At 34.1% G+C, this 13,818-nt stretch overlaps 1 protein-coding gene across 1 annotated transcript; it reads right to left on the reverse strand.

Moving 5' to 3' along the window:
* Nucleotides 1–1,732: 1,732 nt before the first annotated feature.
* LOC118197504 (uncharacterized) lies at nucleotides 1,733–9,458 on the reverse strand. Its single transcript, XM_035369018.2, has 4 exons — nucleotides 9,416–9,458; nucleotides 5,829–5,877; nucleotides 5,681–5,718; nucleotides 1,733–3,609 (listed from the first exon to the last, which is right to left on the reverse strand). Exons 2-4 carry the CDS (start codon nucleotides 5,845–5,847, stop codon nucleotides 3,208–3,210), a joined length of 459 nt encoding a protein of 152 aa, XP_035224909.1. The 5' UTR covers nucleotides 5,848–5,877; nucleotides 9,416–9,458; the 3' UTR covers nucleotides 1,733–3,207.
* Between the last annotated feature and the right edge of the window lie 4,360 nt (nucleotides 9,459–13,818).

Genomic DNA, 13,818 nt, shown 5'->3' on the forward strand with positions numbered 1-13,818 from the left:
ATAATATCTAAAACAGCGGTCATTTCGTTTGACCGCCTGGCCTTCTAGTAATAAATAACCAGCATTCATTTGGTAAAGTATCAACAATGTAATGTATCATAGTATGTAATTCATGTAAACTAATTATTGTAAAAACACACGTAATTGCATACAATGAACTGTCAAAAATAAGTTGGCAATGTATTGGTAAAATGTATGCAGATATAACTAAGAGTACGTATACGTATGCAGATGAAGCTATTTTTTTCTTTTGTTTTCAGACTTATTTATTTATGTCTTTTTTATTATTTTATATTTTCTATTTTTGACAGCTGTTTGTAAAAAAAAATATGTAAACAAGTCATGATTGTAGGCATAATCTATATACTAGAAATAAGTTGCCTCTAGCCACATCAATTTATAATGTCATGATCAATTTTTACATGCAAATAACAATGTACTGCTAGACAATAATGTAATTTCTGAACATCAATTAACACTAAAAACATACGTAACAAACAGCACATAATGAATCGTCAAAATTGAGCTGTTAAAGTTTCAGCACAACTTGACAACAGTACTTAAATGTAAGCTTTGTAAACAATTTTATAGTTCTTAATTAATTCTGATAGTAAACAGATTATGTTTACAAAAATGATTTGTAACGTGGGAACATCCCGCCTGTTTCTAATGCAATATACGAGTATAATGTCCTGGAAACATATTGCCTGTACCCACTAACAGATAACATCTTCAAAATATGCACCTGCACAACTATGTATTTCTCAATGTCTATCATGTAATTCAATCCTTTTACTTGAGCTAATTTAACGCTGAAAGGAAGGAGTACCGTTGATGCCGCCGCCGGTGGCAGTACTTATAGTACTCACTGGAGTCACATTTTCCATCACGACTGGAGGAATGATGCCAGAATGTTGTCAGTTTTTTAGTTACTGTGTGACGCTAATACCTGCTTACTTAGGGTAAATATTAGGTGGCTCCCTCAATTCTACATAACATAACATAACATGCCTTATCCGGGATTCGAACCCAGAGTCTTCGGCATCGCAGTCAGCTTTCCTGACCACTATAACGAGTGGGTGGCATATGAATTTACTTATATCTCGGAAAATTTTTAATAAAAAGCTACAAAGTTTGCAGGTGTCCCTAAACATAGATCTACTTTAAGGTGATGGTAAAAGTTTTATAGGTTATAGTTTTAAAATGTTTTCGAAAATTTATAAAAATTACTAAAACATACAACTTTTAAAATAAATTAGAAAATATCTGCTAATTTTACTTGGATTCAATCTAAATTTCGAACTGTGAAAGAAGGAATAAGGTAAGTTTAATAAAATGAGAAATATTAATAAATATATGTCAAACTCAATTAAAACTGAGGAACTAAAATTTTGACAGCTAAACTACTAGTGAAATTTTTACAAATCTAGGCATTTTGGCATAACTTGAGTCGTAGGATCGAACTATGAAAATAAATCGATATGTCGTTCCACAAAATGTCTGATTTTTTAGCCACAATACCCATGTTAGAATAATGTTAGTTGTAATTCTAATATGTATCTTGGGTCGTGCTTTCGAAACATGAAAACCCCCAAGTCAAATTTTATCAATCGGCCCAGTAGAACGGAAGATATAGAACTGCCCCACTTTTTTGTATGTAAGGTAAGGCGCATACTGCAGTCAGGTTGTTAAATCATTTACACAAAGTTTAACACAAAGAACGAAACAGACGTAAATTGCATAAATAGTTTTATTTAGAGACAATATAATAAAAATAATATATATAACACAAGCTGGAGTAAAAAACTCTGACAAACGTATTCTACTATCATAGGTGCTGTTTTAGAAATGTAATAATATAGACAATCTTTTTTTCACACTCACACCTTCTACAAAACATGTATCGTATAAAATTTACAGTACGCAACATAAATAAGATAATTTTCCCTAATTTGTTTCAATAAATGGCACGAATGTATAGTGAAGAACAAAAAAATTCGTTGTGCTACCATGATGTTCCACAAAAGCCCACAGCTTCATGTTGCAAAATGAAGTATTTTCCTTGAAGAATTAGTATGAGGAAATAAGGAGAGTGAAATAAACATTCAAAATTCCAAAATACAATCTGTATAACGTCACAAACAGTTTCAAAAGCATGATAAGTTTAAATTTAAGCGCAGAAGAATATGCATTAGTTCTCTTTCTAAGAAAAATGGCAAAAGAAATTAAGAAACTGTATCTGATATAAATAGCCTAACCGTAGAACAAGACATCCTAAAGTCTAGATGGATTTAAGTTTTGAGAAGATTCAAAATTCTGGTTAAGCAAAAGAATGAAATATTTACAGACAAATCTCTGAAATGGATACAGAAGCATTCCCTGATCAAACATCATTATTCTTTTCGTTCCAGTCCATAATCTGTCTATATTCATAATCTGTGATAGAGTGTCGTAATTTTCTTAAGGGGACTCATATACCTTAAAACCCATAAGATGTTCGAATAGGTGACTGTTGCAAGAATTGGGATAATTTATTTATTTTAAACGTAATTACTACCAACTTTTTACAGCTGACTACATAATATAGCTGCTTTCTGAAATAGTAATGAGAAAGTTTGTGTTGCCACAAATATTTTTATAATTTAATCCGCTTTGTGACAACAGTTTTCGTCATGTTTCCAACTTGCTCGCACAGTTTAAAACATTCTGTTTCATAATTTAATTCCATATATAATATATAGCTTTTATAACATTTGGAAACTACCGTGAACCTAAAATTCTAAAAATTTCATGTTAAATTTTTATTTTATTTCGAGTTGAATTTATAAAATGTATTTTATTAAAAAAATTTGTAATGTTTTCGTCCATAAAATTTTTCAGTATTAAAATATTCATCAGATTGTTGGTTCAGTTAGAAAATAGTGCCCATATAAAGAATTCCATAAAATTTCAAGTATGTACCATTAGGCCATTTTTAAAATATCATGCGCGCAAGGTGGAAACATAGCGAAATATTTTGTCACAAAGAGGATTAAATTGCAAAAATATTTGTGGCAACACAAACTTTCTGGTTACTAGTTTTCAGAGCAGCTATGTTATGCAGTCAGTTGTAAAAGGTTGGAAGCAATTGCTATTAAAATAAATAAAATATCCCAATTCTTGCAACAGTCACATATTCGAAGATCATGAGGGGTTTAAGTTGTCTCTTCAACCCATTCGATTGATGCCTTCTCGTGTGTTCTTCAACAACAAAGGCGCTGCTCTTTGTATGTCTTCTTCGTCCAAAAAGTTGAGTTCGGTATCTTCAGCATTAATCCTGTCATTGATGCTATAGAAGTTGGTAGCCTCGGAACAGGGCACAGCATCTTCAGGATCGGAGCAAGATAATGTGAGCTGGTTAAAGATGGTTTGGTTGCCGCAAAGGAAGGACCATTGCTGAATGTTCCTTGAGCCATCCTCACTCTCGACAGTGTGACACACGTGGAAGATTTGACACTCGTTGTCTACATCAGCGTAGTAACCATCGTAGAAGCAAGAGAATGTTGTTTTAACTGGACCCACTAAAATGTCAGCACTGTCAGGAAGGGCAAAGGCCTCGCGTTTTCCTCTCTGAAAAAGAATTTTCTTTACTTCGCAAGGTAATTAGAATAATAAGGAACCAAAGATTTCTCAGGTCTTTTAACTTTTATAGAAAATACATAAGAAATAATTGAGAAATGATTTCTTCGTTGATTTACTTTTATTCCTGATATTAAAAGTTTTTTAAAGAAATTGCATCGAAAAATTAACCACTAACCAACCATTAACTTAAATATTTCGCCCCAAAATCTTTTTTTAACGTTTTCTGTGTTACTTTTATTTATTAAATATCATGTTCTTCGTACTTAAACCATAAAATTCAATTCAACAGCAATATCTAAAATAATTTAAAAAGAAAATATCTTTAGAATTTCCGATATACAGTCTCAGTATCGCGCGCTAGATAAAAAAAAAAAAAAAATATTTGGGGAGGGGGTACAGTGTTACCATTGCTCGTTTGAAATCGTTGAGGTTGTTAATCAAAATCTCATAAACGTTTACAAAATATGAAATAGATAAAAAACAAATTCCAAATTTCGGCTTCCAGATGCCCACATTCGAGTACAGGACTACGTTATTCAAATTTGGATGGCTCTAAGTACCGTTGTTTTAACGCAATGCGAGAAACATGCAAATAATTTTGCAGGTTCTTCATTATTTAATTTCTCTAAATATAATGCAACGGCTATGATATCTGTGAGAACAATTTGAAAAATAAAACGCCACAAAATGCCAAAACGAAACTAATAGGGGCTTAAAAGCGAATTCCATCTTTCTCCTTGTTCCAGTTTCTGCTTTCATTTGTATTGCACTGTAAATTTCATTTAGTTTCTAACCAGTTATTTATATTAGTGAATTTTCCTATCCTCCTCTTTTCCATTTTCCTGGTGAGAATGTAAATTTCTGGAAGTATTTAAAGGAAGGTTTTAGAGGGTAGAATTAAAGCGTGTTCCACTTGCTGAAAGCCACGTTGCTAATTTCGATTCTCCTGAAAGTAGTATTTTGCGGCGTTCCATTATTCTTGCCATTAGGCTTTTTGTGCCAAATTTTAGGGCAAAGCTAGTTTGCGCATAAGTGTAATTTTGTAACCTCTATGCTAACTTACTTTACTTAGCTAAGTAAATTTAAGTATTTTTGATTTAAGCCTTAACTGCTGGCTATATTCTGTAAGCAGAAGTAGTGCCATCTGTAACTTTTATTTGAGTTAAATAAAGGGTTTCTTAACACCCTTTCTCAGTCTCTTTGGTACGTTTACAAGACATAGTGATAATTCCCTTCTCTTCTTGAAACTTTTCGCACATTATATTGTTACGAAATGAGCAGGCGCGGTAAGATGGCTTCCCCGCAAAGCAGTTTTAGGGTTGCCATAAAATGGCAAAGGAAGGCAGGGTTTCCACATTTGGCGACAAAATTGGCGATATGGACGGTTGGAGAACCTTCTGAACGGATTCTTACCGGTTTAGTCCAGAATTTTCTCGAACTCAAGCCGAAAACTATATAAACCGTGCTGGTCTGCAGTCAGTGTGTCTGTAATCGAGTGTGTGTGAGCCTCGTCTAGCGAGTCAATCTCTGCGGAGTCCACTCAGTTGACAGCCAGGCAGCGAGTGCCGAGTGGGTTGTCAAGTCCACCGAAGGTGTCTGTTAGTGTATCGCGGTTAGTGCATCGTCGAGAGAGCGTGTTGAGCTCCGAAAACGACTGAACCGAAGAGTCAGGAGCTGTGCTCGTGTGTCGTCAAGTGCATCGCGAGTTGTGGCGTGGAGAGTCTCGAGAGTACGTGGAGTTCCGGGAACGACCAAGCAGAGTCGGAGGCTGTACTCCGAAAAGCAGAGTCGGGTGCTTTGCAGGAAGCTGTCTCCACCGTGAAAGCCTGATAACCTGAAGGCTGTGTCGCTGATAGTATCAGCGTGTTTATAGTAGATCTTCTGCGACTGTAAAACGGGTTTTGGAGCTGTCCTGACAATACTGACTAATAAAGTGTGTTTCGATACTTCATTAAGTGTCGTCATTATTCACTCCAAATCCACACGAACCCCGTACCGAACGTAAAGGAAGAAAATAACGTAACAATAATTTTCCAAATTATTATTACCACATATTTACCTTTGGTGTTGCATATGCTGCAGCAAATAGCACAATACCTGTAAAGAAATAAGATATTAAATTCATTCAAAAATAACGCTGAAACTTTTGTTATCTTATAATTTATAAACGAAAGTAATATTTTATTATTCCTGAATAATTAACTTACTTAAAAGAAGAAATTTCATGATTACGCCTTTTGTCAAAGAATGGAAAAGCTGTAAAAAAAAGAAAGAGCTATTAAAATCATAGAAAAATATCTTTTATTTTCTAATAATTCTGAAATTTCGAGTTAAAATATCGAAGGAAACTGATGCCAAGTTTTGCTAGCGATATCAAGTATCATTTCATGCGTATATACATAGTCCTCTCTCTTTAAAATCTCAAGTGAATCGAAAAGATAATCCCGATAAAAATTTAATGGCGGCACTAAATATTTGTTGTTTTAAGTCATATATTTTTAACCCAAATTGAGTTAGCTCAGAAGAGATATTAATTTCGTTTTGGCATTTTGCGTCGATTCACTTTCTGTGTTGATTTACTTTTGAAACTGTTGCCACCAACTATTACAGCGCTGTGTTATATTTTAAAGAAATGAAATAATGAAGAATCTACATAAATGTATGTATGTTTCTCGCACCGTGATAAAACAACAGTACAATTTTGAATCCAATTTTGAATAACCTAATCCTCCAGCGAATATGAGCATCTGAAAACCCTAAGTTGGAATTTGAAATTTGTTTTATTATCGATTTCATATTTTGTCAGATATTAAAGAATTTTTGATTAGGAAACTCAACGATTTGAAAGTAAGGAATGCCCCCTCCAAGAAGAAAACCTTTTTATCTCGAACGCGCGGGACTATGCATCGAAAATTCTAAAGATATGGTCATTTTAAAATCATTTTGCGATATTCCTGTTAAATTGAATTTTTATGGTTTAAGTGAGAAGCACATGATATTTAATAAATAAAGGTAACACACAAAACGTGAAAAAAATGACCCATTGGGCGTAATGTTGTAGAGTTGTAAACACCGAAATCTGGAGAATGTCGACTTTCACCGGTGAATGTCAACATTCATATAGTCGCTTGGTGTATGTCCGAAATATTTTCCAAATGCTCTTATTTCTGACATGGTGAATGTCGACATTCACCATGTACTAATGGTGAATGTTGAACATATAAGAATATTATATTTCTTTCTCCGTAATTCAGTCGCGAAAAAACGCACTTGAGACTCAGAATAAGAACGTAAGAACATAAGAACTTAAAACACACAGTACATTCAAAATGAGAAAGGAAAATAACAGAAGTTATAAAGTTACCAAATTATGTGATTCAAATCTTATTTATTGCAACAACTTAAACTATTCTGACACTTTGAATTGCACAAGAGGCCCTTCCTTTTACATCTGCATTTATTTGTGGAACACTTCCTTTTGGAATGGCAGCATGTACATATACTCTTCTCGTTTCGACCTACACCAGAGCATATCTGTGATTGTCGATATACACTGGTGAGGGTCCGAATGTACAAGAATGTAAAGAAATATTCGATCTTTCACCGACGTATTTGGTGAATGTTGACATTTTCCGGTGAAAGTCGACATTCTCCAATTTCGGTCTTTCACGGTAACAGAGTCATTAGGTTAATTAGAAGCAGACAAGATGAAAAAGAAGCAACCGCCTTTGCCGGGAATCGAACGACGGATCTCTGGAATACCGGCCCAGCGTGCAGAACCACTGCACCACGAAGGACGCTAGGAAAGTGGGAGAAATACCTAATATACTCCCCTTTTTATAGCGCGACTAGGGTTTTAGGGGACCTAGTCGCCAAATCCTGGGTGCGGTGAATCATCATCCACAACCCTTTTAGTTCGGGCGCCAGTTGTAGAGACATTAGGATATTTTTTTGGAAGCCGGACAGATGAAATTTAACAACGCCTTCGCCGGGAATCGAACCACGGACCTCCGGAATACCAGCCTAGCGTGCAGAACCACTACACCACGAAGGAAGCTTGGAAAGCGGGAGAAATACTTTATAATGTAAAATCTGAAAGTTTTCAGATTTTTTTTTTCAAATATTCTTAAATTATCAAATTTATTTTATCTTTATTTTATCTTATGTTTGAAACATGATTTTAATGCCACCATCTAAAAAATAAATAAATAACTAAAAGTGGTTTATCGCATGCTACATGAATCCCGAGTCGTTCTGATAATTAACAAATTCCATTTTAGTAATTTTAATTTCCAAGAAGTTATGATTAACTTGTAGCTGTTAAATTTCAGCAACAAGTTTTACACAAATAGTTTAAAGGCGGAAGACTAGAAAACTCGACCAATTTAATACGAGGGAAGTATTTATATTTTACATTAAAAGCGTGTTTCTGAAAGGGAATATGGTAATTGTTTAAAAAAACCACTAAAAACGGCGTATCACTTTTCAAACTTCGTTTCACTCAAAAATTAATTTTGGTGTTTATTAATGCGTTTTGTCAATTAAAACTTAATTTAAAGTAAGGAATGTTTTTAATATTTTCATTTAAATTAAAGAAAAGAGACTATTAAATGTTAATTTTAAAGTATATGATAGCTTAAGTAATAATCTAAAATGGTACCAAAATGTAAGACGTTACAACTTGAACTTATTTGAATTATTTTTTCTTAAAGTTAATATTAGGGACGCAATATTCCCCGTCCTGTGGAAGTATTCCTTTCGACTCTCCTCCATCCCAAGAAAACGTCGTAAACATAAACGCGCCGCCTGGAAAGGGATAATGAATACTTACTAGTTACATATCTAACTAAGATCTTAGAGGAAACAAATAGTCGGAAAACTCTTGGAAGTGTAACTAGGAAATAATGAATATATCGTTAGGAACTTTGTAGACACATTAGGTTAATTGGAAAAGTCGGAGAGATGAAAAATTAGCAACCGCCTTCGCCGGGAATCGGGGCACGAATCTCTGGAATACCTCTGGAACGGTAGCCCAGCGTGCTACCGTTACACCACGAAGGCACGCTAGGGAAGTGGGAGAAATATCTTATGTACTCCCCTTTTTTAAAGGGCGACTAGGGTTTTAGGGGACCTAGTCGCCAAATCCTGGGTGCGGAGAATCATCATCCACAACCCTTTTAGTTCGGGCGCCACTTGTAGAGACATTAGGTATTTTTGGAAGCAGAAAAGATGAAAAATTAGCAACCGCCTTCTCCGGGAATCGAACCACGGTCCTCTGGAATTCCGGCCCAACGTGCTACCGTTACACCACGAAGGCACACTAGGGAAGTGGGAGAAACACCTTTTAACTTTTACTCTGAATTGAGTTCAAAATCGACAAGCCACCGGTATTTGTGCGCGGATCTATGATATGGTATGGTATTTATATCTGTGGTATGGTATTAAGTTTCGAGCAGCTTTGATCGGATTCCTAGAATTCTCTAAGGAAAGACAATGAGCAAGATATGCTTAATGAGCTAGACAATGTGCAGTTACAAATAATGACTTATCATCCTTTGCTAGAAGAAACACAATTCAATTCAACGAATTTCTATCTTCGAAACATATCTCAGTTTTAGCTTTTGATTTTACGTTTCGTTTTTTGTTCTTAATTTCATTCATTTTTTAAACATTTCATTTCATGGAAGCGGCCAAGGAGCCCTTAGGAGGCCCCATAACACAGATTGCGAACTCTTGTTCTAATATTAAGACACTAAAAGACAGTAATTTCTAAAACTTCAGAAAAGTGTCTTACCTTTGCTGTTCTGATGTGTAGTGAATGTGTATAGTGAGAGTTGTCCTCCCTTTTTATACCTCCTACAACAGCTTTAATTATTCACGTGCCACACTAGAGGGTGAAGGAGACCGAATAGTACATATTTCCTCTACTGTGGACGTGAGTGAAGAAAGTTAAAAAAATGTATGTCAAACCAGCTAATTGTAATGCAATCGGATGTGCAAATGTGTCGGAATGTAACCTTGTCGTGGAAAGTAACCTTTATCCGTCGTTAAACTTGTGGTAGACTAAAGACGAGTTAAGGTATTTGGCATTTATCCTATAAATTCACATTTCAATTCCATAGAAAAAAAAAAATTCAGGGAATTTCAGGGCGGTTGTTGATGTAAGGTATCTAAACGAAAACCCGAATAAATTGCAGGAAATGTACTCTAGTTTCGGTCGAAATGGATAATCCTGCTAGAATTACAACTTACTTTCTTAAAAGTATTTGAAAAAAAAATATAGGTATATTTAGCCTAAATATTACTATAATTTCTTTTATGTTTATAACTGGCATGATCAAATTAATTAATTTATTTAAATTAACTTAATTAAGTATTTTGATAAATACGTTTTAATTCATCAAAATATTTCAAAAGTACACAACGATTTACAGCAATATCTAAGCAATAATCATGAGTATTGCTCTGAAGTATACAAGTGCTGCATACAGACATCACTCTTAATTCAATTAGCGTCGTCTGACAGAAAATGGAAAAAATGAAGGGGCTTTGAATTCGAAAATTAAAACTGGGTTTAAATTTTCGTGTACATTCTTTGCCCACAAGCGGCCGAGCGGTAAAGTCGCTGAACACTGGTAGTTCGGTCCGAGGTTCGAATCCCGCGAACGGACTGACTGCATGGGTGTTTTCGTGGTTTTGCCCTTGAGTAACGTGTATACGAGTCAGTTTCCCTTAGAAAGTTCTCCACGAAGGCATCCCTCCCCTTAGGCAGATAGCCCTCGAGGCTTTGCTGTAATTAAATAACCTAACGTAATAACCTAACTTGTGAACATAGTTTCTGATTTAATTAGAACATGCGTCTGTAATAACAAAAAGAATAAAAAGTAGTGTTTCAAAAGTTGGAAAACATTCAGAATTAAAGTTAAAAAAGCTCAAATGAGTTTACTTTGAAACTCCATCAAGATGAATCAGATAAGGGTAAAGATGCATAAATTTCTAGTATGAATTTTGAAATGTATTTCAAAATTCAACCTGCACTTGAATGTACCTGAAGAAATCCCATTTGCATTTTTATGTTTGCCATTCCGTTGTCAGCTGACTTCATGCCCACGTATGAATTTATCATTAGTTTGCAAAAAATTAGTCATCTAACAAGAGAAGGAAAATTGATTTCAAATGGACTTCTTTAAGATGTACCTCCTTCAACTCTTCCTGCGAAAGAACCTTAGGAATTTGGGTAACCGTTTAAATCTGAAACCTTTCAGATTTTCTTCACGTTTATAGCCCAAAAGAGGTGTTAATTTCGAATGAGATATTAGTCTCAAAGCTGCATTTTGCAATGAGTCACTGAAAACGGTTTAACAATTTCCAAACTGTTGCCAATTACCCTGTACTATATTTAAAGAGATACAATAATGAAGAATATGTATGTATATATGTATTTCCCTCGCAGTGCGAAAAACAACGGTACTAAAGCTATTCAGTTTTTAATAACGTACTCGTCCACCCGAACATGGGTACATGGAAGCCCGGATTTTGAATTTCGAATTTATATCATTATCTGTTTATTATTTTGTAAAACTTTAATGAGTTTTTGATTAACCAACTCAACGATTTCAAAGTGAGCAGTGGCAATAACCATGAACATCTTTATCTCCAGCACTTTGAATAAAACATTTTTATCTCCAGGACTTTCAATAAAACATTTTTATCTCCAGCATGCGAGACAGTCTATCGGAAATTCTAAAGATACCCTGTTTCTAAATATTTCTTTATTTTGCTGTTAAATTGTGGCGTAAGTGCGAAGAACGTGATATCTCTACATATAATAAAAGAAAGAGTTTATCTCTGTGTGTGTGTGTGCTGCGCGTAAGCTAACAGACCCACAGCTACGAAATTTGGTACTTAGGTGCATCTAGACAAGAGCCAGTGCACCTCGAAGCGATTTTTTCAAAATTCGAATAATTTTTTTTTTTTTTTTTTTAATTATTATTTTATGTTTTGTAACGAAATCGCGTCATTTTGAGACATAATGGGCTATAGGAAAGCGGGAATTGACTCTACATACTCCATTTTCACATCGTCATGAAACGTAGTCAGTTAGCTATTTTACGAATATAAAATAAATTTCGTGTTTCAATAAATCGATTCAATACGAATTTATTTAACAAAGGGAGCTTAACACCTTTTCAACGGGATTTTTTCTAAAAATGTTTATTTTTAAAAATGTACAGTTTATTTTTCTTTGAGTTTTGGACACGTTAAACTTTCATCCTTGCGATTGCTTTTACAAAAAGAATTTTGGAAAAATGATAATATTTTGTATTTAAAAAAAAATTTAAATGCTCCCGAGTACATTTCTCACATCTTTCAAAATGTGATTTTGGCAACAATTTTCCTTTCTTATTGTTGTTGATAAATTTTTGATGAAATCGCATCATTTTGAATAGTTTCATTCTTTTAGAAATATGGGTTTGGCAACAATTTTTAATCGTATTTCATATGTCACCGTTTTTAAGAGATTGGCATATTTCATTGTCATTTATATATATATATGTAATACATTTTTATTGATTTTTTTGATAAAGTTGTTCCGTAGAGTAAAATTCTGCGCAGAATTTTATGTTTTTTGAGTTGCTTTCATGTTATTTTTTGCTTATTTCACTGTTTGTAAGATATTGAAAGGTTTTGCATGATTTTTTTTCTTCAACGGAAAGTTGGTTAATTTTTTTATTAGAATAATTAATATTTGCATTAAGGGATATAGCTTATTCCATTGTAATTTTTTTTCTCTTGAAAATGTAAGATAAAATATCATTAATTATACTTTGCGTTTCAAACTTTTTTTGTATTCTTTTATATTATTTATTGCTCATTTCACTGTTTTTAAGATATTGAAAGGTTTTGAGTGTTTTTTTAGGAAACAAAGTTCTTAACCTCCTTTATACCATTTCAGTTCTTAATATTTGGCATAGGGAAGTTAGTTAATTTATTTATTAGGCTAAGTAATATTTGTATTAAGGGATATCGCTTATTTCATTGTAATTTTGTTATACGTAATAATTTTTTTATGAATTTTTTCTGCAGAGTAAAATTCAACGCAGTTTTAAAATTTAACGTTTGGTGTTTCCTTCAGCCATTTTTCCGGTACATTTAAAAGCCGGACGAAGGATGGCAGCGAAGCGGCTAGTTTAATGAATAAAGTAAACACCTAACACATTAATAATAAGTAGACGAAAAAATGGTTTAAATCCATATTAGTTAGAAAGCTGAACATTGATATGATGAACTGAGTAAAGACTTTAAAAAAACCGAAAATCGTTATACCAACACATAACATTGCATAGGGAATTCTAAGCATATGATGCTTATAAAATTGGCGTAAATGCGAAGAAAATGATGCTTAATAATAAGGCTAAAAAGATAAAAATTGTTTAGTAGGAGTGAGTGTAACAGCAAAGTTGTAGACCAGGAAGTAAGCGAGAGCGTAAAAACCTTAACAAACAATTTTGGACTGACGTTAAAATCTGAAATCTTTCAGAATTTCTTTTCTTTCTCGTTGTTTTTTGTTTTGGCTTTTTCTGTTCTATGTAAAATTTTCATTCAGTATACTTGTATTTGTTGATAATTGGTTTCTGTCGTTACACTTAAAGCAGATTTTCCATCTGGCAACTCTTACCGAGCATCTCGTAAATGAGCCACAGTATAATTCCTTATCAAATAGTAAAATACTTATTATGACTGTAAGATAGTATTTTCAACTATAAAGTTTTACAGTAAGAAATATATAGTATAGATTCATTAGGCTAATTGGAAGCAGGAAAGATGAAAAATATGCAACCGCCTTCTCCGCGAATGGAAGCACGGACCTCTGGAATACCGGCCCAGCGTGCTACCGTTACACCACGAAGGCACGCTAGGGAAGGGGAGAAATACCTTATATACTCCCCTTTTTAAAGGGCGACTAGGGTTTTAGGGGACCTAGTCGCCAAACCCTGGGTGCGGAGAATCATCATCCACAACCCTTTTTAGTTCGGGCGCCACTTGTAGAGTCATTAATTAGGGTTTTTTTTTTTTTTTTTTTTTTTTTTTTTTTGAGACCGGAGAGATGAAAAATATGCAACCGCCTTCGCCGAGAATCGAACCACGGAGCTCTCTGGAATACCGGCCCAGCGTGCTGAACCACTACACCGCGAC

This window comes from Stegodyphus dumicola, chromosome 10, assembly GCF_044657685.1.
Source record: "Stegodyphus dumicola isolate Sdum_Otavi_A_Nest chromosome 10, ASM4465768v1".
Classification (NCBI taxonomy): domain Eukaryota; kingdom Metazoa; phylum Arthropoda; class Arachnida; order Araneae; family Eresidae; genus Stegodyphus; species Stegodyphus dumicola.